This window comes from Musa acuminata, chromosome BXJ1-4 (genome assembly GCF_036884655.1).
Source record: "Musa acuminata AAA Group cultivar baxijiao chromosome BXJ1-4, Cavendish_Baxijiao_AAA, whole genome shotgun sequence".
In the NCBI taxonomy this organism is placed as follows: Eukaryota; Viridiplantae; Streptophyta; class Magnoliopsida; order Zingiberales; family Musaceae; genus Musa; species Musa acuminata.
The window spans coordinates 38,325,562-38,346,477 of record NC_088330.1 but is presented as its reverse complement, the minus strand read 5'-3'; the positions used below and the strand labels follow the sequence as shown (position 1 = coordinate 38,346,477).

General features: G+C 38.3%; 2 protein-coding genes and 1 non-coding gene across 5 annotated transcripts; all 3 read left to right on the top strand.

Moving 5' to 3' along the window:
* Positions 1 to 939: 939 nt before the first annotated feature.
* Positions 940 to 10,704, top strand: LOC135664824 (protein DA1-related 1-like). 3 transcript variants are annotated; one of them, XM_065177065.1, is made up of 12 exons: positions 940 to 1,103; positions 2,090 to 2,234; positions 2,507 to 2,597; positions 3,678 to 3,807; positions 4,741 to 4,861; positions 4,930 to 5,013; positions 6,099 to 6,218; positions 6,421 to 6,633; positions 6,730 to 6,792; positions 6,907 to 7,025; positions 7,326 to 7,384; positions 10,193 to 10,704. In XM_065177065.1, exons 1-12 carry the CDS (start codon positions 1,096 to 1,098, stop codon positions 10,510 to 10,512), a joined length of 1,473 nt encoding a protein of 490 aa, XP_065033137.1. In that variant the 5' UTR covers positions 940 to 1,095; the 3' UTR covers positions 10,513 to 10,704. The 3 variants fall into 3 exon arrangements, with proteins under 3 accessions (XP_065033137.1, XP_065033139.1, XP_065033140.1); XM_065177067.1 differs by lacking the exon at positions 940 to 1,103 and adding an exon at positions 1,416 to 1,498; XM_065177068.1 differs by lacking the exon at positions 940 to 1,103 and adding an exon at positions 1,510 to 1,646.
* A 3,118-nt stretch (positions 10,705 to 13,822) lies between these two features.
* On the top strand, positions 13,823 to 16,402 carry LOC135664809 (uncharacterized). The gene is made up of 2 exons (XM_065177060.1): positions 13,823 to 14,606; positions 14,743 to 16,402. Exons 1-2 carry the CDS (start codon positions 14,117 to 14,119, stop codon positions 15,171 to 15,173), a joined length of 921 nt encoding a protein of 306 aa, XP_065033132.1. The 5' UTR covers positions 13,823 to 14,116; the 3' UTR covers positions 15,174 to 16,402.
* A 4,192-nt stretch (positions 16,403 to 20,594) lies between these two features.
* On the top strand, positions 20,595 to 20,683 carry LOC135672740 (small nucleolar RNA snoR8a). The gene has a single exon (XR_010513095.1). It is a non-coding gene; the product is annotated as a small nucleolar RNA snoR8a (small nucleolar RNA).
* Positions 20,684 to 20,916: the final 233 nt, after the last annotated feature.

The window sequence follows — 20,916 nt, the reverse complement described above, 5'->3', positions numbered from 1 at the left end:
AGGAAAGAGAAAAGGGGATAAATATGCTGACACAAAGCTATAATTTACAGAAAGAGTTATAAAGTGATAAAGATGTTTAATATAGTTGGATTGGCAGCAAAATGATTGTATCATGTCAACAAATACAACATGGCTGCATCCCAGCAATCTGATATTTAATCTCAAGCATATTCCTTCTCACAATGGAGGTTTCATGCAGCAGAAATACTTGCATAATTCCCATGACTTCTAATGTTTGATTCAAAGATAAGCAAATCACACTATTCATCATTAACTATGCATGCTGATTAACCCAGGATGGATTAGCTATGATACTTCACAACTTACCACTTATTAACCTACTCAAAAGTATTTCAAACTTAATGTGAGATGACCAAATCTATCTATTATAGCCACAAATATCACATGAAAAACAAACAATTGCTAAGAGAGACTTCATATGTGAGCCTGGAATATGATTTATATAGGAGTAAGCTTTTGTTTTGTATTGATATCCAAGTTTCATGTATGTGTTTAATAACACCATAGAAAAGGTCTTCTTGCCAGTGACAATTAATTATATTCACTTTTTTTTTTGTATTTTGTAAAAATCCTAAGAGAATTTTCATGTGGTAAAATATAAACTTATTTCATTGTTTCAATTAAAATTTTAGGAGATTTGGTATATGATTTTATGACATAGAGAATGAGAGGAGGAAGAAGAGATATACTTAAACAAGATTATGAGTGAAAAAAATCTTTTACTCAAGTAATTTAAGTTTAGGGTCTAAATTGGATAAACTTGAAGTTTAGGGATCTATTTGTAAATTTTCTTATTCTTCATCACACAGGCATATAAAGAGTGCAGCGTGAAGTGCAAGCGGATTCCGGCATCGAACGCGATGCGCACAGCACGGCGAGGCTTCCTCCAGAAGCAGCAGCATTTATGCTTCCTGCAAAGAATCAAAGATGGGTGTTTGGGGCCACCGTACCTTTTGATCCTTCCCTTGCAGACGCCGCACTCTATTTCGCGACTCGAGAATCACTTTCCCAGCTCGATTCCGCTCTCCAGAAAACCTAGGAGGTGGCGGCATTTGTCTCCGTCGACGCAGGCAGATGAGCTGGTAAGCTCAAAGCCGTAGAAAAGTAGTTCTCTTTGGACTTTTTGGACTGCCGAGTCCGACGTCGTCTTCCTCGCAAATCACTTTTTGTGTTGGGTTCTGACTCTGGTGATACGAAAAGGAAGGAGAAAAAATAAAAAAAGATTCGTCTTTCTTTTGACTTTGGTCGCTGATGAGATAATCAAGTTCACGACCATCTTTTGATCTTTTAGAATTACCTTGACCTAATGGAACAAAACAATTCCTTTTTGTTCCCTCTTGTGGAGAAGGGAATATGATACCGGATTGATTTGATCTGGGCATCATTTGCAACCCTTCCTGAGGTATGAATTGTACGAACAATGAGTTCTTGGGGTTTTAGCCAATTAACAAGTCGACATTGTTTTTGAACTGCAAAGGTATTGTGAGCCTCAGTTAGATTTCTCGCGTATTTTTTTGGGTTTTTAGCCAATTAAGAAGTTGACATTTTCTTTGAACTGCAAAGGTGTCGTGAGCCTCAGTTAAATTGCTCGCGTATTATTGTGGATTTCAGTAGACCTTTAACCGGTCAGTGTGTGTTTTTCTCTGCTGGTATCGGAGTATCAGCTGCAGATTGTATGTTCTTGTTGTTGTTGGTCTTAGTTCTGCATGTTTAAAGGTTTCATCTTGCATAATATTACATATTTTTGTCCTCCTACCGCAAGTAACGAGCATTGCTCCTTACCATTAGGCATAATTTTCAGAGATGAGAGGCTTGTTGCTCAGAGAAATTTTCTGTAGTAAACTTATATTACGTTCCGTTTTTTGTCTTATGGGTATGTGACTCTGAATCAGGATCTTCTGTTTTTCGTTTTATGCATACATGAGTTTGAATCAAGGCCTTTATCACCTAAAGATTCAACCTTTTCGTTTTGTGGAAATGTTCTACATATCAAAATTCTGATGATAATTTATCATTTTGCGTATAGATTTAACTTTTTTGTTTTCTAAGTCTTGCATACTTTGTGCAGGCAGAATCTACTAGTGATAATTACAACTGGCTCGATGATCTGGTTAAACAAACTCTTTAAAGGTTCAAATTTGAAATTTTCCGCTGGCCAGTACCATGGAAGACATGCGGATGATGGCTTTTGGAATAAACCCTCTAGTTCATTGGTAACCCTTTCGCTAAAACTTTCTGCCTTTGTCCTCTATAGGATCTCTCTTTAATGCAATCTAAATGTTTTCTTTGGAATAAAATTTTGAATGCTGTCAATGACAAAATTTGTTTCTAAATAATATAGGTTGTAATTGCAATCTTACACGGTGCATTTATTATGTACTTAGTATTTATTTTCTTCCACATCCCCGTGCCTAAATAATCTGAGTAGGCTATTATTCCTGTATCTTTGATTGCTAATCACACCTCAGGAAATTCTGGTTGTTAGGGTATCCAGCGGGAGTATGATGACGAAGACATTGATCAAGCTCTAGCACTTTCACTATCAGAAGAAGAGCAGAAGAAAGGCAAAACTGTTGGTTAGCACTCTGGCACTGCTATAGCAAATGAGCTGTTCATTTGCATTCTTGTGTGAGCTAATTGTTTCAAATGGCTTATGGATGTAATGCAAAGACAACTAGATTGTTGTTGAAGATCTGATCATTATAAAAGCTCCTGGATTTTATTGAACTTTCCTAGACTGAACATTTTAAAGCATTTTTCTGTTTACTTTTATCTTTGAGAAGAGCAGATATGCTACTTACTGATTTATAAAGGGGAAATGACATCCAGATGTTGAAGACATGACAAACTCTGTGGAAAATAAGAAATACCATATAAATGATTTGCTTGGGGGATAGGAAGGAAATGAGAAGAATAATATCAAACTTAGTGCCCTTTTGTCAACAAAGAGCACAGGATGGCTAGCCAGTGACAGAAGTGATAACAATGAAGCTCATAATTTATTAAGCACTATGGTTTACAACCGAGGGACCTTTCTTTCTTTTTCTTTTGTGGAGCAACTGTTGGTTTTTTGTAAAAAGGAACTTCCAGTTGTGGGGCTTCATCAGAAACATAACTGCCGCTATCTTAACTGTAACATTCTAAAAAATTAGCTCATCAGCAATGTCTTTGTTTTTAGATATTTATGCATATGCTACTGAGGCAGTCAGGGAATTGAGAAACTTAGCAACAAAAAAATATGTTCAACAAGCTTGCATGGTAATCTTAGTATATCACGTTCCCATATGGATTTTCTGCTTTTCAGAAGGCCTTTAATTATGTATTCTCTAGTTAGGACCCTATGGTTTACATTACTATTGTCTCCACAAACTGATCTGCTGAAAACCATCTTTGTTAGTAATTAAATTTATTATAAAGCCTATTCAACCATCGCTGTCTGATTAACTCACTTCATGGATTCAGATGGTTCTTCTCTATGATCTACTTTATGTTATATCTCTTTCATTCCTACCTTTCTGCCAATAGCATGACTTAGTGCACTTTCTAACCCTCTTAGCTTCAGAACATGGAAGTTGCCTCAGGTCTTCATATAATCTTTTTCTTCTTTTTATAATTATATTATTTTCTTTAAAACATCATATGTTTCTTTTCTTAAGACAAATCTCTTCTGGAGGAAGACGAACAGCTTGCAAAGGCTTTACAAGAAAGTTTGAATGCTGAATATCCACCCCGTCAAAATGGCCAAATTTGTCAACGTAATCCATTTTCCTTTCCTTCAGTCTCCAGGTACTTGTTTTAGAATTATTTGCCTATTTGTCATTTCATTTCTCTTATGTTATCATTAGTTCCATAATAAATCATGACAAAGAATGATGAGTTCAACCAGGTAGCAAGTCTCTACTTCTAGTTATCAGTTTGTCTTGAAGAATTGAAGGGAAGCTTTTGTTTTTGAGATATCTGCGATAGGCTTTCTATTTATTTTGAACCTTGGAAAGATCAAGATCTGTATTTGGATCAAGTTCTTTATTAGAAGATATCATCTGTTAAGAGTTTGAAAATTATCCGCTTTATCAGTTTGATTTGAAAGATCCCACATTCCAGTTTAAGGTGGTCTCAGACAACTAATACCTAGGGGGTTAACCTTTTCTTCCCCATCCATAATCTCTTGGCAAGCAATCCCTGAAGGTTTCTCTCCACGGTGTGTAGAGAAACAGCTGCTGCAAGGAACCAAGGATCAACGCACCATAGTATGTGTAGTCATGAGGCAGCATGCTGCACTATGCAACATTGCATTATTGTTCTGAATTCATGGACATGGACATTAGACATTGTTAAAGAAATGGCAGTGTGAGACCATTTATGTCAGTGGCAGACACAATATACAGGCTGGCAGCAGCCCATGTAGCTCAAATTACTTGTCATATGGGTAAACATTAGTACAAACTACTAGTGTCGTATGATCATGTTGCAATCCCATATGTCACCAACTTGACCATCTTTTAAGAAATTAACTTCATATTGTAGGCAAAAATTTGAAGGGTTCTGTAATATTCTCTTAAATAATCTATTGCGTATTCAGTTCTCAGTATCCATCCATTCTGGATCAGATCCTGCAGCTTAAGATCGGTAGAGGAAAGCTAGGTGCTTCATTTTTTTGAGAAATCGTAACTTTATATTTTAAGATGTATAACTAACTTCCTTGATCTTATATCTGGTTAGGAGATGTGCTGGATGCAATAAAGAAGTTGGTCGTGGTCAATCTTTGAGTACCATGGGTGCTGTATGGCATCCAGAGTGTCTCCGTTGCCATGGGTGCAATAAACCAATAACTGACTATGAGGTGAAGAATTGACTGTCATTGTTGTCATCTTTGGGTTCTGTTAAATCTCATTGGCTTGTCTGATGCAGTTATCTTTGTACGAAAATCGTCCTTATCACAAATCTTGCTATAGGAAACTCTACCACCCAAAATGTGATGTCTGCAAGCAGTATGTAAGTATTTATTTCTATATTTCTACTGAAAACAGCACTCTTAGTGAGTATATGCAATTTATCTATATGAAACAATAACAAAAAAAACTATCGTATTAGATGCATATAATATTTTGACTGACTTGCGATGATTGTCATGGAAAGAACAACACTATAAAACTATATGGAATAGGGGTTATATTCAACTATGAGAAATGAGAGATCATCTATGCATCTAAGAGACATATATGCAGAAGTAGTTGAAAATATCTAAGTGTTGTATAAGCCAGTTGTTTTTATTTATTGTATGGCATACCTAATACATGAGGCTCCTGCCAATATAGGATCTGGGGAGAATCAATGTAAGTAGTCTTATTTCTCAAACTAGTCTCCCAGGTTGCAAAGAAGCAACTTTACGATTGTACCAAGGCTCACTCTAACAAAGGAACAAAACAATCTCACCATTGTACCAAGGCCCGCCCTTTTGTTATTGTTTATTGTTGGCTTTTTAGTTATTGGCTGCTTATTTCTTGAAGGCATGACCGGTGAGTAAAGCATATGGATGATTTCCATTGCATGTATATATAGTTCTATTTTTTATTGCTTTCATGAAAATAAACTGTTATCTTAATTCTTAAGGGTACCGAAGGCTCCTCAAATTACTTTGAAACACCTTCATCTCTTTTAAGTGGCTAGATTTCTTAGGAAAAAAATAACAAAAATTGATTAGCTACCTACTCCCTGATTTTGGTAGATGGCATTTATAACCAAGTATTTTTAACACTTCTATGAAGCTTTGTGCTTACACCAATTTGACGATACCAGAAATATTTTTAACCTTCTTTCCATGTACAGAAGTAATCTGTAGTCATGGTAGCATAACAATTGTGAAAATCACATATTACAACTCTTGGGTTCTAAGTTTCATACTTGTACATACTACATAGTCCACGCAGAGTTTTTTGATATAAGTCAGCACCTGACTGTTATGCAAGCCTAAAATAATTCAACCAGTTTAACTTTGTTCATGTTATTTATGTCCTTAACTGGAACCTTCTCCCCTGAATTTCTGAATTGTGGATGCATCATAATGACCTTTTCTGCAGATCCCTGCAATAAGAGATGGCCATATCGAATACCGGGCTCATCCTTTTTGGGGGCAAAGGTATTGTCCTTTACATGAGCGTGATGGCACTCCTATGTGCTGCAGTTGTGAAAGAATGGAGGTTGGTAAAAGATAGTCGCTCCATTATTTCTCTGCATTTTACAATAGTTATTGTCGATCCAAAATTAGTTGTATCATGAAGCATAATACTATTAAAAGACTACCAAGGTCGATTCTGCTATTGTTTATTTATGTTCAAGTGCCTCATATTGTATGCTTAGTTGTGCTCTTTCTCTTTGTCTTTTACTTATGCCGAGCTTCAGCCAAGGGACACGAAATATGTTACTTTGGATGATGGTCGGAAGCTTTGTCTTGAGTGTCTTAATTTTGCAATAATGGACACAAGTGAGTGCCAACCCCTTTACCTCGGCATAAAAGAATTCTATGAAGGTTTATATATGAAAGTGGAACAGCAGATTCCGCTCCTTCTAGTTGAGCGACAAGCTCTAAATGAAGCTATGGATGGTGAAATGAATGTAAGTCAAAGAACAAAACTTTGGAGTTAAACAGCATGCACTTTGTTCCTTTAGAATTTTGGTAATAACAATCTTTTCATATACTTCTGAGGACAGGGGCATCGTCACCTCCCTGAAACTAGAGGTCTCTGTCTTTCTGAGGAGAAGATTGTTAGAACTGTAAGAGTTCTCAGTTTTAGAACTGTTATTCTCAGTTTGCTAGTGGTTTTATGAGTGAATTATGTTAATATTTTTATTGAATGTCATAAGCACTGGTGAAAATAAAATCATTAGGTTTTGAGAAGGCCAATAATGGGGTCTGGACACAGACTTACAGATATGATAACAGGGCCATATAGATTGATCAGACGGTGTGATGTCACAGCAATTCTTATACTGTATGGTCTGCCAAGGTATCTTTCGATTTATTTTCCACTATCCAATCTACTTTTGTTAGCTTAGATGCCTTCCCTGCTAGCATTTTCTTAAGATTCTGTCACTTTTCAGCTAAATTATCCTAGCTACACATTCAACTCTGATTCTTTTCTTTTTTCTGGATTCCAAGACAAAAAAAAGATATTCTTGTCAAATATATTCTCCTTGGAAAAAATGGTGTTAAGTTTCTATTTATTTAGTATCACACTAGCAAAACTAGTAAATTATTGCATCATCCCATGCAAACTTTGCTTTAATATTTGAGTTCTCTCTTGCAGATTACTAACAGGGTCGATATTGGCTCATGAGATGATGCATGCATGGCTGCGCCTTAATGGTATGCAACTCATTCTATGCTCACAGATGTGTTTTTGTTGTGTACAGTTTGCTTTTTTTTATAATTTTGGCAACTCATGCTGGCATTGTAAGTATGATTCCAGATATTAATGGAGCACGAGAAGGACAATGTAGCAACTCTATGTAAACAATGACCAAAAGGATTATACTTCATCATCAGTGGGTTGCTAGTCTTACTTGTCCAGTGAAAAGCTAGCCTTAACACGCTTATTTGTTAGATTATATGATCATGTTTAATTAGATAAGATATATTATAGATCTCATTGGATTTTGATTATAGTTATCAGCCAATAGAAAGGAAGTCCAATTATAATAGGATTTATTAGGAGATGACTTTGATGAGAGGAACTCTCCTAATTACTTATCATAGACCCTTTGCTCTATAGATAGGGTCTTCTAGGGACTCAACACATCACAACATATAAAAGAGAGAGTACATATCTTTTCTCATCTCCCCTTAATCTCTATTGCATCGCTTATAGTGTTCTTGTGAAAAAACAGGAAGAGAGATGAAGGTGAGTTTAGTTCTTACAAATTGGAATCGTTGTAGCCTTTGGATCGAATGATGATGCGTTTGCAGATCAGATAAAGGTTTTATGAATAACATCGAAATGTACGTACATCTAAATTTCGATCTATGGTTATTCAATTTCAGTTCTTCATATTAAAATTTTTTCACATAACAGAAGCATGATTATAATTTTTATCTTACAATTGGTATCAAAGCAAGTTGTTTTGAAATCAAATACCTTAGATCGTAAATGTATATTAGATCTATTTATTAGCGCCTTTCGCTTGCGGAAAAGGTGCTATTCAATTTTGATTGTACGATGCTTGAATGATCCGTCTGTGTTATTGATTCGCTTTCTTATCTTGTTCGTCTTGTCGCCTGCTTGCAGGCGTTGCAAGGTTCCTCGCCTTACGCAGGTAGAGCTAGGGACGACATGTTTCTCGTGTTTGATCGGTCAATCGTCGTTGGCAGCTTGTCAGCGATAGCACTATTAAGGGCGACGACCTCCATTGGTCGTCGGCCATAGACTGGACGGGCAACTGCTGCAGTCAGAAACTACTATGTGCAGCAGCCGTGGCAGTGGAAGTGCTGCGACGATGCCATTACGTGCGACAGTTGCCACCATGGGCAACAGCAGCCTTGGTTGGCATCGCTGTTGCCTGTGGGGGTAGGATTTAGCTGCAAGCGGCACTACACATGTAGTGGTGCCATTGTGTGAGGTAGTCCAAGAAGGCAGCAGCCCTATTGGGCGCTGCCTTTAATCGATAACTGCATAGCAAACATGTCGTTGGGAAAGGCAGAAGCTATGATAATGTTTGTTAGCTACGGCCAGCATCATTGGCAACGATGAAGGTTGGGGTTCATAGCGGCTACGTAGGGGCCATTGGTTGAGCATGAACACCGGCGCTACTGATGTGGGTCGCCCAATGGTTGCGCGGTGGCCAAATGCTGTGTTGCAACGACGGATGGTGACCCTGCAAAGGAGATGTCGTTGTAAGGATGCACGACCGATAAGGACTCGTGCGGTGGTGATATTCGTGTGCGTGGGAATGGAACGTCGATGAGGGATTAGCTGTGAATGGTGGTTGATGGGCAACGGCTACGTTGCGTCACTGAATAGCATTGGTTGCCATTAAAGATCGATTGACCGTGGAGGTGTTCAAGCATGTGGCATGCAGCAGTAGACGACTGTGCACCTTGACGGATGTAGGCCTTGCGCAGGCCAGGCTACGAGTTTTTTCACCTATTAAAAGATTATTTTACTCTTTTGAATTTTTTTTAATTCTAGTCAGTGTCCCCATGATAGTTCTACCCTTCGAAAATAAAATATTTTCAATATATATCCCAACAAATTATAGTTTTGCCATTCGAAAATAATTTTTTTTACATATATCCTTAATTATAGAATTGACCAATTTGACCTACTTTAATCAAATTTTGGTCGAAGCCTAATTTTAGCTTAATTTTTTATCAATCAGTTTCTAAATTGGATTTTTTGACTGAACCCAATTTTGATTGGTTTAATTGGGTTGGATGTTGGGTCTAATCTGAACAGTCCAATTTTGGCTTAATTTTGGGATGTCCAATTAAATATGATTCATCGACTCATTTAGGTCATTTACAGAATTTAAAAAAAACTTATAAATTACGGTTTTATTTTGTAGTTTTCTTATATGATATATTAGTAAAATTTTTGCTTATGATATTTAAATTCTAATTTTTGTTCTTAGATATTTGTGTAGTTATTTACATGCATACATTTAAAATTATGAAATAATATTTATTTTTACATAAATACGTGATTTATGTTTTATCATGATTATTAGTCATCTTGAGTTTTTTTTATACTAATTAATATCGAATAATTATTATGATTATTATTTTATTATTAATGAACTGTTTTTGTATAAATTAGATTAAATAATATTTGATAAAATTATTTGCAACTTATATCCTTAAGTTCAATTTAACTCGTAGTTGCCAAGGTGGCATAGAATGATAAGTCATGAATTATGATAAATGCTTTATCATTTGTAGAACATTTTCAATTATATATTATATTATTGTCATCTGAATATCTACACAATAGCAGAATTACTAAAATTGGGATAGAGAAACAGTAGCAATTACAAATTATTTGTGATCTGTCTTGGTTTTCCTGTTCCGTCAATCTTCACTAGCTGCATACTACCTCCAGTGTCAATCTTGGGTGATTCATGAGGTTATATCGATAGATATTATTGCAGCGCCTGATGTTACTCCATCCTGAGTTTGCAGGATATGGATCTCTCAGTCTAGAAGTTGAAGAAGGCATCTGCCAGGTGCTGGCTCAAATGTGGTTGGATTCTGAGATTGTTGCAGGTTCAGGTAGTAATGTTGCCTCCACCTCATCATCCTCTTCGACTACCAGGCCGTCGAAAAAAGGTGCTCGAACTCAGTCCGAGAGAAAGCTGGGAGAATGTTTCAAACACCAAATAGAAGCGGATGCTTCGCCGGTATATGGAGCTGGTTATAGAGCAGCAACCAGAGCAGTCAATCGGTATGGTCTCAGACGTACTCTCGACCATATCAAATTCACAGGAACCTTTCCATATTGAAGGAACCCATTTTGCTGGGTAATAATCTCTCTTTTTGCTGCTATTGAATTCTATAGCTGAAGCTACATGTGATCAAAGGAAAAGAATGTGATGACAAAAGAAAAATAAAGGCAAAGGATAAAGAACTCTCTCTTTTTGTAATCTGGAGCCTTTGAAGGATAAAGAACTCTCTCTTTGGAGAGTTGCTTTCAATTATAGTGTTCTAAATCATATAAGTTAGCTACTGTCGCTAAATTGAGGTTTCTATCTGCTCAAGTTGTGTGTGCAAGTATGACAGAATCATGTTTGCTCAAAAGACATGCCATGATCATGGCTCTTATACTTTTCCATCTTGAAGAATTCACCACTTGTATAACTTTATTCCATTTGAGGATCGACAGTTTTTAGCAGGGGAAGAACACTGCCAAACTCATGAACTAAGAGATTCTGTGGTCAGCAACCATAAGTTTTGATGTAGTCGATCCAATGTTTTCGATTATTAAATTTCCGGGGTATATATAACGATTATTTTGAAAAAAAGAGAAAAATTAAGCTTAATTTCTATGCTGTGTCAGCATCTCCTGAGCAGGCTGTCATGTACTCATAATGTAATAATTCTCCATTAATAAGACGTCATTAAGACTGTCTCGTGGTTATGCTCAACTTGGCCGTCGGGCGCATCTGAGCCCTTCTTAGACGATTGTACGAATCTCAACGCGCCAACTTCATCCTGACGTCAGCATCAAACTCGGCGTCGGCTCACCCGCCGCCCACCACGGCGTACTCCACGGCCTATATCTGTGGGACCCGCTTCTCTGTCCCCTCTCCCCCTTGCTATTATTTCCCCCGAATGGAGCCCGCGGTGGATCCCACGCTGCGTGGACCTCTCGTTGGCTCCTCGGCGACGCCGCGCATAAAACTCGGCCCTCGTGCGTTCGAGTTGCTTACAGATGACACGCGAACGAGGTAAGGAAACGGGTAACGGGTTAACGGGTTACCATAATGTTTTTTAATTTGTTTATCCTACAATAGTTAGTCTTTTTTTTTTGGAAAAGAAATAATTAGTCATTTTGAGGTAATTAACATTATATATTATTTATCATTACAATAATTAGTCTTCATCAAACTTTGCTCGTCTCCCGTCGCATTTGCCACGTCTAAGGTTGAGAAGTATAAGCAATTCTGATCCATGCTACATATCACATTAATTATTCTTTTATTAGAAACTTTTGGTAATATTTTATGGATAGAAAATAAAAAATATACAATCAATGATGATTTAAGTATAATTTTTTTAAAATATATAAAACATATCCGATGAGATTTCAAGTGGCCAGTAAGTCGATTTTTCTTTTTGACTCAAACCAACTATAATTATGAATGCTTAAAAGTGGTATATATATATATATATATATATATATATATATATGAGTTAAAGATAATGTTGGTGAAGGATGAGCCCATAGATACAAGTCTTGAATTTTAAGTAAGCAACTTATGTACTAAAAAAAATATAGTTTCATGGGTTGAGACATTTCAAAAGCTTAATTTGAGATCCAATGCTAACCTCTGGTGGAGAAGATAGTTATCATTCTCTCACAGCAGCCATAGATTTTTTTTTTTTCTATTTTCATTTTTTTGAGGTTCTACACTTCTACTCATGTCTTTTTCAAAGTTCAGAAATAATATATTTGTCCTAAAAAAATTATGCATAATTATCCCTTCAAATATTAAGATGTTAATCACTCTCATATTAGTTAGTTTGAGTTTGAAAGACAAAAACACAAAATATCTAAACCTTTTAATATTCTTGTCATCACAGAAAAGTCTTGAGGAGTGCATAGATGATGTCAATTAGTTGACAACACTATCTACAAAGGCAAATTCATAATTGTTTTAGTTTTGTAAGTATATATAAAACTTTTGTAACCATAAGTCTGATTAAAAACATACTTTATTCAAGACCAATTTATTTATATTTTGTCTTTGAGAAATCAAAAGTTGTTTCCTTTCCTTGTGATGCAGTTGCTTTATGGTGAAGTTGTTCTTTTTGCTCCCAATAAATGTTGTGTTCCCTTTTCCTCCTCCTTTTTAACTTTGTTATTTACTTCTGTTGCTTGTGTCATAAAGTAGTAGTTTGCTGCAGAGGGAGATCAAATTGCCTTTTGAAGTCAGAAGTTACATGAGTTGGGGGTCAGAATAAAGTCTCTCCCTTTTTTTCATGCTTTTAATCCTCAGCAAAGACTGTAAAGAAAAGAGTTAAAAGGCTGCAGATCTTAACAGCAGTCAAGTCCTTGTTAATTATATACACTCCTTGATTTCTGCGAGTTCAACACTTGCAAGAAGACATCTTGATGTAATCTTTGAATTCAAGAAGTAATCCTGGTTTCCTTCTCCACCCCCATTGTCTTTCCTCAATAAAAGGACATTCAAGAATCATCTGCATTGAGGAAATAATTCTTTTATATTTTATGATAGATATATATTCCTAAATGGATTCCTGGTAATGTACAGGGAGTTGCATGTCAGCTCTAATTCCATGTGTCTGCTAAATGATTAAAAGAAAACAATAGCTACATGGTGGCATAGCCCACCCAGATGTTCTTGAGGGGGCAAAGCAATCAGCTTAGCAGCATTAATTAGCAAGGACTTGCTTTGATGAACAGTTTATGTGGATTTGTGATGGTCTGCTGGTGGTGGACATGATGCCAAACAGAAAATAGCCTCATATCAGAGTGCAAGACTTGCGTCAATCAAGAGATAACATGATTCAAGGGAGTCAATCTAACAAAGAAATCTTTCACAACTCTCATCATCATTGACTTTGTCAGGAGTGCAGATTTAGGGTATATTTAATTGGTTGATCTGTTGGCCACTTTAGGAGATGGTGTTCCATCCCAAGCAGTTGTTCTCTTTAGCTTTTTTCATCACCTTTTCATGTACATGTGTCACTATTACTGTAGCTAAGACTAAGTATATTTAAAGAGAGGTGGGAGTGATTGTTCGCGGGAAAGGTGCAGATGTTCTTGGACTCGAGGTTGAAAGGTAGAAACAGTGTTTGGACTATGGGGGAAGAAGAAGATTGGCTTTGAAGCCCTGAAGACTTCCTCTTCCATAATGGTAGACACAACCCACCCACCCATGACATGCGTCGTACTGCTTTGAGAGTAGAAGCCAAGCCACCATTACCACCAGACACAAATCCCAACAACAAATCAGTTCAATCTTTTCTACTGCCACTCTCTCTTGTCATGGACACATGGTTGCTCCTACTACCCAACAACCAAGTGGGGACGACTAGATACTTGCCAAAACTCTCTTTTGGCCAGGTTTTGGGCATTTGGTCATTGCATGTTTCATCAGAGCATCAGCCTTCCAATCACCGCCTGTGAGCTGGTTTTCAGTGCAGAGAATGATGTTTTTGTTTCAGGGCTCAGTGCGGAATGTCCAGATTAAAGGCTTGTGACACCTTCCTTCCGGGTTTGGCTGGGTTCTTACTTGGCATACATTTGCAGGGAATGGGCATCTGCTTCTTCTTCTTCTTCTTCTCCATCCATCTTCGTCTTCCCTTTTGATATTTAGGCCATTCCTCTCTTCTTCCTTCGAGTCTGGAGTCTGGAGACAAATGGCTTCTGTTCCCAAGCCAATGCTTCATGGTAGGAGGCTCTTTGAGCTGCTGGAAGAGCAACAAGAGCCTTTTCTTCTGGATGTCTACCTCTTGGAGCATGGGTACTCGGATAGAGCAATGAATCCCAGTGCTGCTGCATTCATGTGCTGGCATGGCGGTGCTTGTAGGCGGCTGAGAAGGTTCAGCACCCATGGCTGCAGGAGGAAGAGAACCGGACTTCTGAGGTGTCTGCTGAACAAAGTTGTCTACGGCAAGGTGATCAGGAAAGCTTGGAGGTGGGATGGTGGAGCTGTTGGCATCGGAAGATGGAATGTCTTGAGATCGTTCTTCGAGATGAAGGGCAAGAACAATGCTGTGGAGTTCCGCCGGCTGTCTTGTTCCTGTGGCACCGACGAAGGTGATCCGGACAGAGAGGAGCAGTGGAGAGCTATGGGCGGCTCCGATCAGCGCAGCCCTGTGTCAGTCCTCGAGCTGCATTCTGATGAAGGTTGTTTCTCCTCCTCTTTGCACGCAACATTGATCTTTGTCTGTCTTGTCTGATTACTTCCATGTGGATTTTAGGTACATTTGTCTCTCTTGTTTCACCGAATGATGTGCTTCTCCCTTGTGTTCTTCGTTTGCAGTTGAGGAAGAGGTGCCATCAACCTCAGGTTTTGATTCACCCAAGGACACAAAGGAAGCTCCATGGATCGGCTTGGAAGAGCACCCCAACACAAGGACCCAGTTCCTTCACCCACACCGTTTTCTGTCAGACTGGCTGAAGGAGGTAGAAGGAAGGCTCTCAAAATCTCACGAATGCCCAAGTCCAGAGAGGAGTGGGAAGATCACCGAGGAGGGGATGATGATCCTGTCACGGGAGAGTCGAGGATGTGCTTTGGCCAATATATCCCAGTTGATAGATGTCGATTTCTCCGAGTCCAGGAAAGAATGGAGCCATTTTCGGCATGAGATAGGAGAGGTTGGGGCTGAGATCGAACAGATCATCTTTGAGGAGATCAGCGAAGAAGCTGTGCTCGATGTTCTTCATCGTCACTCCACCTTGGAAAGATGTTGATTCTATTCATCAGCGCCATGTGAAATTTACTCGCTTACAGTAGTAAATCTCTGAACATAATGCATGCCACAGGAAGACACAAATCCTTGCTTCATCAGCTGCTTGCTTGCAGTCGACCGGATTGCTTCAGAACCAATGATGGATTACTAGTCTATTGTAATACCTGTTTAAGGTTATTGTATGCTGAGTCTAAGAAGAATAAGTGTCATGTACTTTTGGTTACGATTGAAGATTTATGCGATAAGCATCAGAAAAACTTGGTGGTGTTACAGTTCATCACAAGCATGTCAGAATGTGGTGGCAATTCGAGGCGTAATTGGCGGTATTAAGGACCACATAATGGAATTTAAGTGACTCGAAATTGCAGAATGATTTGATGTGCAATTCGCATTTCGTCCAGCATGTAGAGAAGAGAGAGAGAGAGAGAGAGAGAGAGAGAGGGGTTGCTGATGATGAGTGATGCTTAGGGCAGAGGATGGCAGAGACATGGGAGTTTCCACTCGAGAGAGCCATGTTGTACTGCTGCTACTGCAATGGCTGGTAGGTGGAACAGAGTTATTTGGAGGTGCGATGGTCCAGCGTAACAGAGTTATTTGGACATGTCATGGTCCACGGTTCTATCAAACCATGTGCATATTAATTACAGACGATCGAAGAAGGATGCACGATGATGTTGATCCCTTAGACCAGTCTAAAATACATGATTAAAGCGATTGTGTTGCCGCTGTTGTGCCACGGAAGAGTTCCCCATGATTCGAGCTTGTGAAATCTGCGCCCTCGACTCTCGAATCTCATCTCCATTCCCAGTTCTGTGAAAGTGAAAAGCCATCAGACTTCTTTGCTTACTGGCTTTCAAGATTCAGTCAGGTACACGAGACATTAGTATTCCGCATGATGTTGGCCTGAGTTATTGTTTTCCGGTGGCTGTTACGGAGGAGGAGGAGAGACATGGGTGTTCTGCAAGATCTTACCATGGGCTATTTGTTTCTTGTGGCGAAGAAGAAGACATCTTTGGATGAGAGAAGTCGGAACAAAACCAGAAGGTACACCTGAGGATTCATTCTGATACATACATGAGAGACATCAGAATTCTGCAACATCTTAGCCTCTGAGCCATTGACATCTTTTGGAGGAAGTCTTTTCAACTCTAAAATGCTGCACCAAACTTCATGGAATGGAAGTCTACTTCTCTTTTGTTCTGATCTTTATCAAGGTGATTTTGATGCTCGGATCAAAGTTCATGCATGCAGTGAGGAACAAATGACTCTTGTTGGAGAATACAATAATAGCATCAGGAATTATAGTTTGTGCACTTGTGAAGAACAAATGACTCTTCTTTATTTTTAATAGAGGGAAGGCGACATATGGGGCCTTCCTATTTGTCTGTTCCTTTGGATGTGTGTGCTTCCATATATATATATACAAAGCATCAGTCTCAGAAGACAGTTGAGGTGGTAGCCCAACACAAACTAATAGACAAAATGTCATTAGTGCATCTTATAATTTGGTATCCACTCAGAATCCAAGAAACTAAATTAACACACCTAATCACACTTTAGAAACTAAAACAAGTGAAGATTTGACTTGGACCAGAAAAAAACTATTCAAGGCATTCATTTGTAGCCAACAAAGAAAGAAAACCACATTTCTTCCTTTTTGTTCTTTGGATTGCACTTCATCAAATATCCATTTGTAAAAATATCAATGTAATCTCACATGATCACAACTCCTTGAAGATGTAATTGTTGCCTGTATTTTGTATCAAGAAAAAGACTAGTGTTGCAAGGGATCAAAAGATGTAATTCTTCCCCTTGGAGTTGGCAAGAACCCTTTTTTGCTCCTTCAACCTCAGTATGACACCCTCCCTGACCCCAGAGCTGCTCCTGCAAGACAACCCAAGCCCAAACCTCTCGAGCACAGCCCAAACATCTCTCTTCCTCTCCGTGGCTGCCGTCCCCTGTTTCCTGCTCCTGGTGCACTCCCTGTAGGCTGCAAGGAAGGGGTCTTCCCCCTCCTCCTTCTTCGTCAGAACCTGTCGCGGAGGCGGCTGGAAAGCGCAGGGCGGAAGAGGCACGTATATGCCGTGCGCCGACAGCTTCGGGCTATCGGATTGGCACGGCGGCGGCGGCAGCCTGACATGTTCTTGTGCAGAGCTCTCCTCTGCATGTGGAGTGATCTTGGAGATCCCCGGCTGGTTCTCCCACGAGAAGGGGATGTTCACCAGGGAGTGGGACTTGTGGAGGCTCATGGTCTTCTTGCTCCGGTGTTGGGTTACAGGAGGAGAAGTGGTGCACTTATAGAGGAGCTGTTCATGCACTATTTTCTCTACCGGTCTCTATGGCTTTGAGAATTCGACAATGGAAAGCATGAGGGAGAGAAGATGGAGGAGGAATTTGTTCGGCACTGAAAGTGAGATGAAGACCGCACATATAGTGTTAGTCTTCGTTTGTGGATTGCTTTGTCCGGTGGAAATGTGACTCCTGACAAGCCAAGAGAAGACTTGATCCAGAGAAGGTTGAATGGAGGGTTTGACCGAGTCTCTGAGAATAATAGTAGAATGTGTCTCAATTAAAATGCATTAATCTTCTGTTGATTCATGGGAAGAACGCGGTGAAGTGAATGCTGCATCCGTGCATCCGCCAGTTGTGTGTGATCATAAATGCTGAACAAAAAGAGAGCCAAATTACTTCATCTGATTCATGCTCACAGGTCGAACAAAAGTACAGAGCATTAAACATCGTTGGTGCTGCAGAGATGTGTGTCAGCAGCCAAACTCGGATTAGCCATGGAAACAAACAAACTTCTCCGGCAACTATTTTAATGGAGGACGGCAAGTGCAGCATTAATAGATTACAACCTGATGCAATCCAGTCAAGCAAGCATGTTCATATAGATTTGCTCAAGAAACTATAGAGAAATAAGGAGATCAACATCGACTAGAAGAAGTGGAAATTGATCTGTGATCAAGACAAATAACCGTGTCAAAGTATTGAACTTTCTTAATGAGTTGTGATGTTGGTTTCCACGGCAGCCTATCTGGAAGTCTAACTCAAGCAATTTCCTTAACAATCTCATGTGGAATCTCATCTTTTCCTCACCAAAATAATTTATGTGATAAATTAATGACACATCAATTTTCTCATCTTGGGAATTTGATCAATATGTGAAGGCCTAATTAGTCAACTAAGTCAGCTAATTTTGTCTGGCCTGATGAAGACAAAAAGTGTTTAGGATTCTAAATCTACTAGCGCGTTATCTTTGAAATTAGATTTATATATATTTTAGTCAATGTGATTTTGGTCATAGACAACCTAAACTCTTATGGTTTACTCGTATCTAAAATAATTTATATTTTTTAAAAAATAGAGCATATAAGTTTATCCCGTCAAATTTGAGTTAACATGTGTTAGAGTCTGTTTGTTTGGCAAGCCGACTCACAATAAATTATTAATATAATAATATATATAATTAAAATTTTAAAAAGAACTAAGGTCTATTTTAGCCTATGTGATTTTGATCATAGACCAATTAAACCCTTATAGTGTACTCATATCTAAATAACTCATACATTTTCAAAAACGTAGTATGTAAGTTTATCTCATCAAGTGTAAGTTAACAAACATTAGAGTTTGTTTATATGTCATGCTAATTCATAATAAAATTATTAATATAATAACATATATAATTTAAGTTTAAAAAAGTATTAAGATCTATCTTGTCGAGGAAGAGAAAGTGACGAAGGTTATGACGATGGACGAACGTAAAGAGATAGATATAGGAGAGGTCGAAGATGAATGTGAGGAAGAGTTAGATCACCACGTCATAGGCATGGCAGGTGGGGGCGCAAGAGAAGACGAAGTGGAAGGCGGTGGAGACGAAGACGCCCAGGAGGAGAAAGATGAATTAGGAGATCACTATGTGCTTAGTGTTGAACTGGTCAACGCACATCCACCTAAGGTAGGATCGGAAACTCCTAAGCTCGTTGTTAGTGCGGGAGAGGATGCATGTGTACGACGCCTGCTAGGCAGCAGCGGCTCGATGCTGCTACTAGTGGTCGCTTTCAAGATGATGCATCCTCTTGTCATTGATGATGATCTTGGTTTTTTTTTAAACTTAAATTACATGTATCATTATATTAATAGTTTATTGTGAGTCAACATATCACTTAAGTAAATTTTAACATCTGTTAACTCAAACTTAACGAGAGAGACTTATATACTATATTTTTAAAAATATAGGGGTTATTATAGACATGAATAAACCATAAGGATTTAAGTAGTTCAAGGCCAAGACTATATGGGCTAAAATAGATCTTAACTTTTTTTTAAAATTTAAATTATATATGTTATTATATTAATTATTTATTATGAGTTGGCATACCATGCAAGTAGGCTCTAACGTTTTTTAACTCAAACTTGATAGGAGGGACTTATATGCTATGTTTTTTAAAATATAAAGATTATTTTAGATAGGATCAAATCAAGATCAAAATGAAAAGGATTAAAATGGATCTTAATCTTAAAATATTTAAAACTATATATATATATATATATATATATATATATATATATATATATATATATAAAAGAGATTTCTATGGTTAAATCTTAGGAGAAAAACCTCATGCAATCGTAAACCCTAACGTTGAGGTGGTTTCAACTGCCACCTCAACTGAACCCTCGTTGCCATCCCCATCACTGAGCCCAACATTGCAGGCCATGGAAGGTTTTCCCAGCCCAACTAAGAGATGCCGATTCAACCAATAATAGATGGACACCTGTCGAATAGAATCTAGGGTTACGTTTTGCCTATATAAAGGACGAGATCTACGCCACTGCAACCAAATCGATCGGTCTGCTCCTTTGGTGAGCGCAGGCGCCGTCGTTTTCACTTCTTCAATATGCATTGCTTCTTCAGAAATTTCTTCGCTTTTTGTCTTTGGATTACTTCTACGGGAGTCGTTGCCTTGTCAGTCCGCTCATCGCTTCTGAGATCGATGGCGCCGGCTTGTCCTTCGGCTCCCATATGGATCGGAGGCGTTTAAAGCCCTAAACTCACTGATCAAGATTGGTTTTTGGGTTACGCCCGCCTCTAAATTTTTATGTCTCTATATGATTTCCTTTTCTTCTTCTCCTTCACGAATTATCGCCGTGATTATAGATCTCATTGTTTCCCCAAAGATTGTCGATAAAGATCGTTTCTTTGGTTGCTCTCGCCAATGAATTTTTATGGATTTTGTTTTATTTTTTTCTTCAAGAACTAGTACCGCCGTGACTATCGATTTCGTTTCGTGATTCTAATATATCTTTTATTCGGGGATCTCTATAGGATAATGTAGTTGACGTGAAAGGAAGATCCTTGGGGAATCATATGATCGAGATAGGAGTCCTTCATTACTGTGGTAATTTGGTACGCAGATTCTTGGTGCTGTGATTATAAAAAATTCCTCGTTCTGAATGCTGTAGAATCTGCATGACAGACTCTTCTAACACCCATAGAATATGAGCACCTCTCTGCCTTCTATCTTTCCGTATATATCAGACATTGTTTGCTCGGAATTTATCGATAAAGTTCGGTTCTTGGGTTACGTTCGACAATAATTTTATTCGGATTTTATTTGATATTTTTAATAACTAGTATGGCCGTGCTTATAGAATTCATTTCTTGATTCTAAGTATGTCTTTGACTTGGGGATCCCTACAGGATGTGGTAGTTGTCATAAAAGGAAGATCTTTGATGAGTT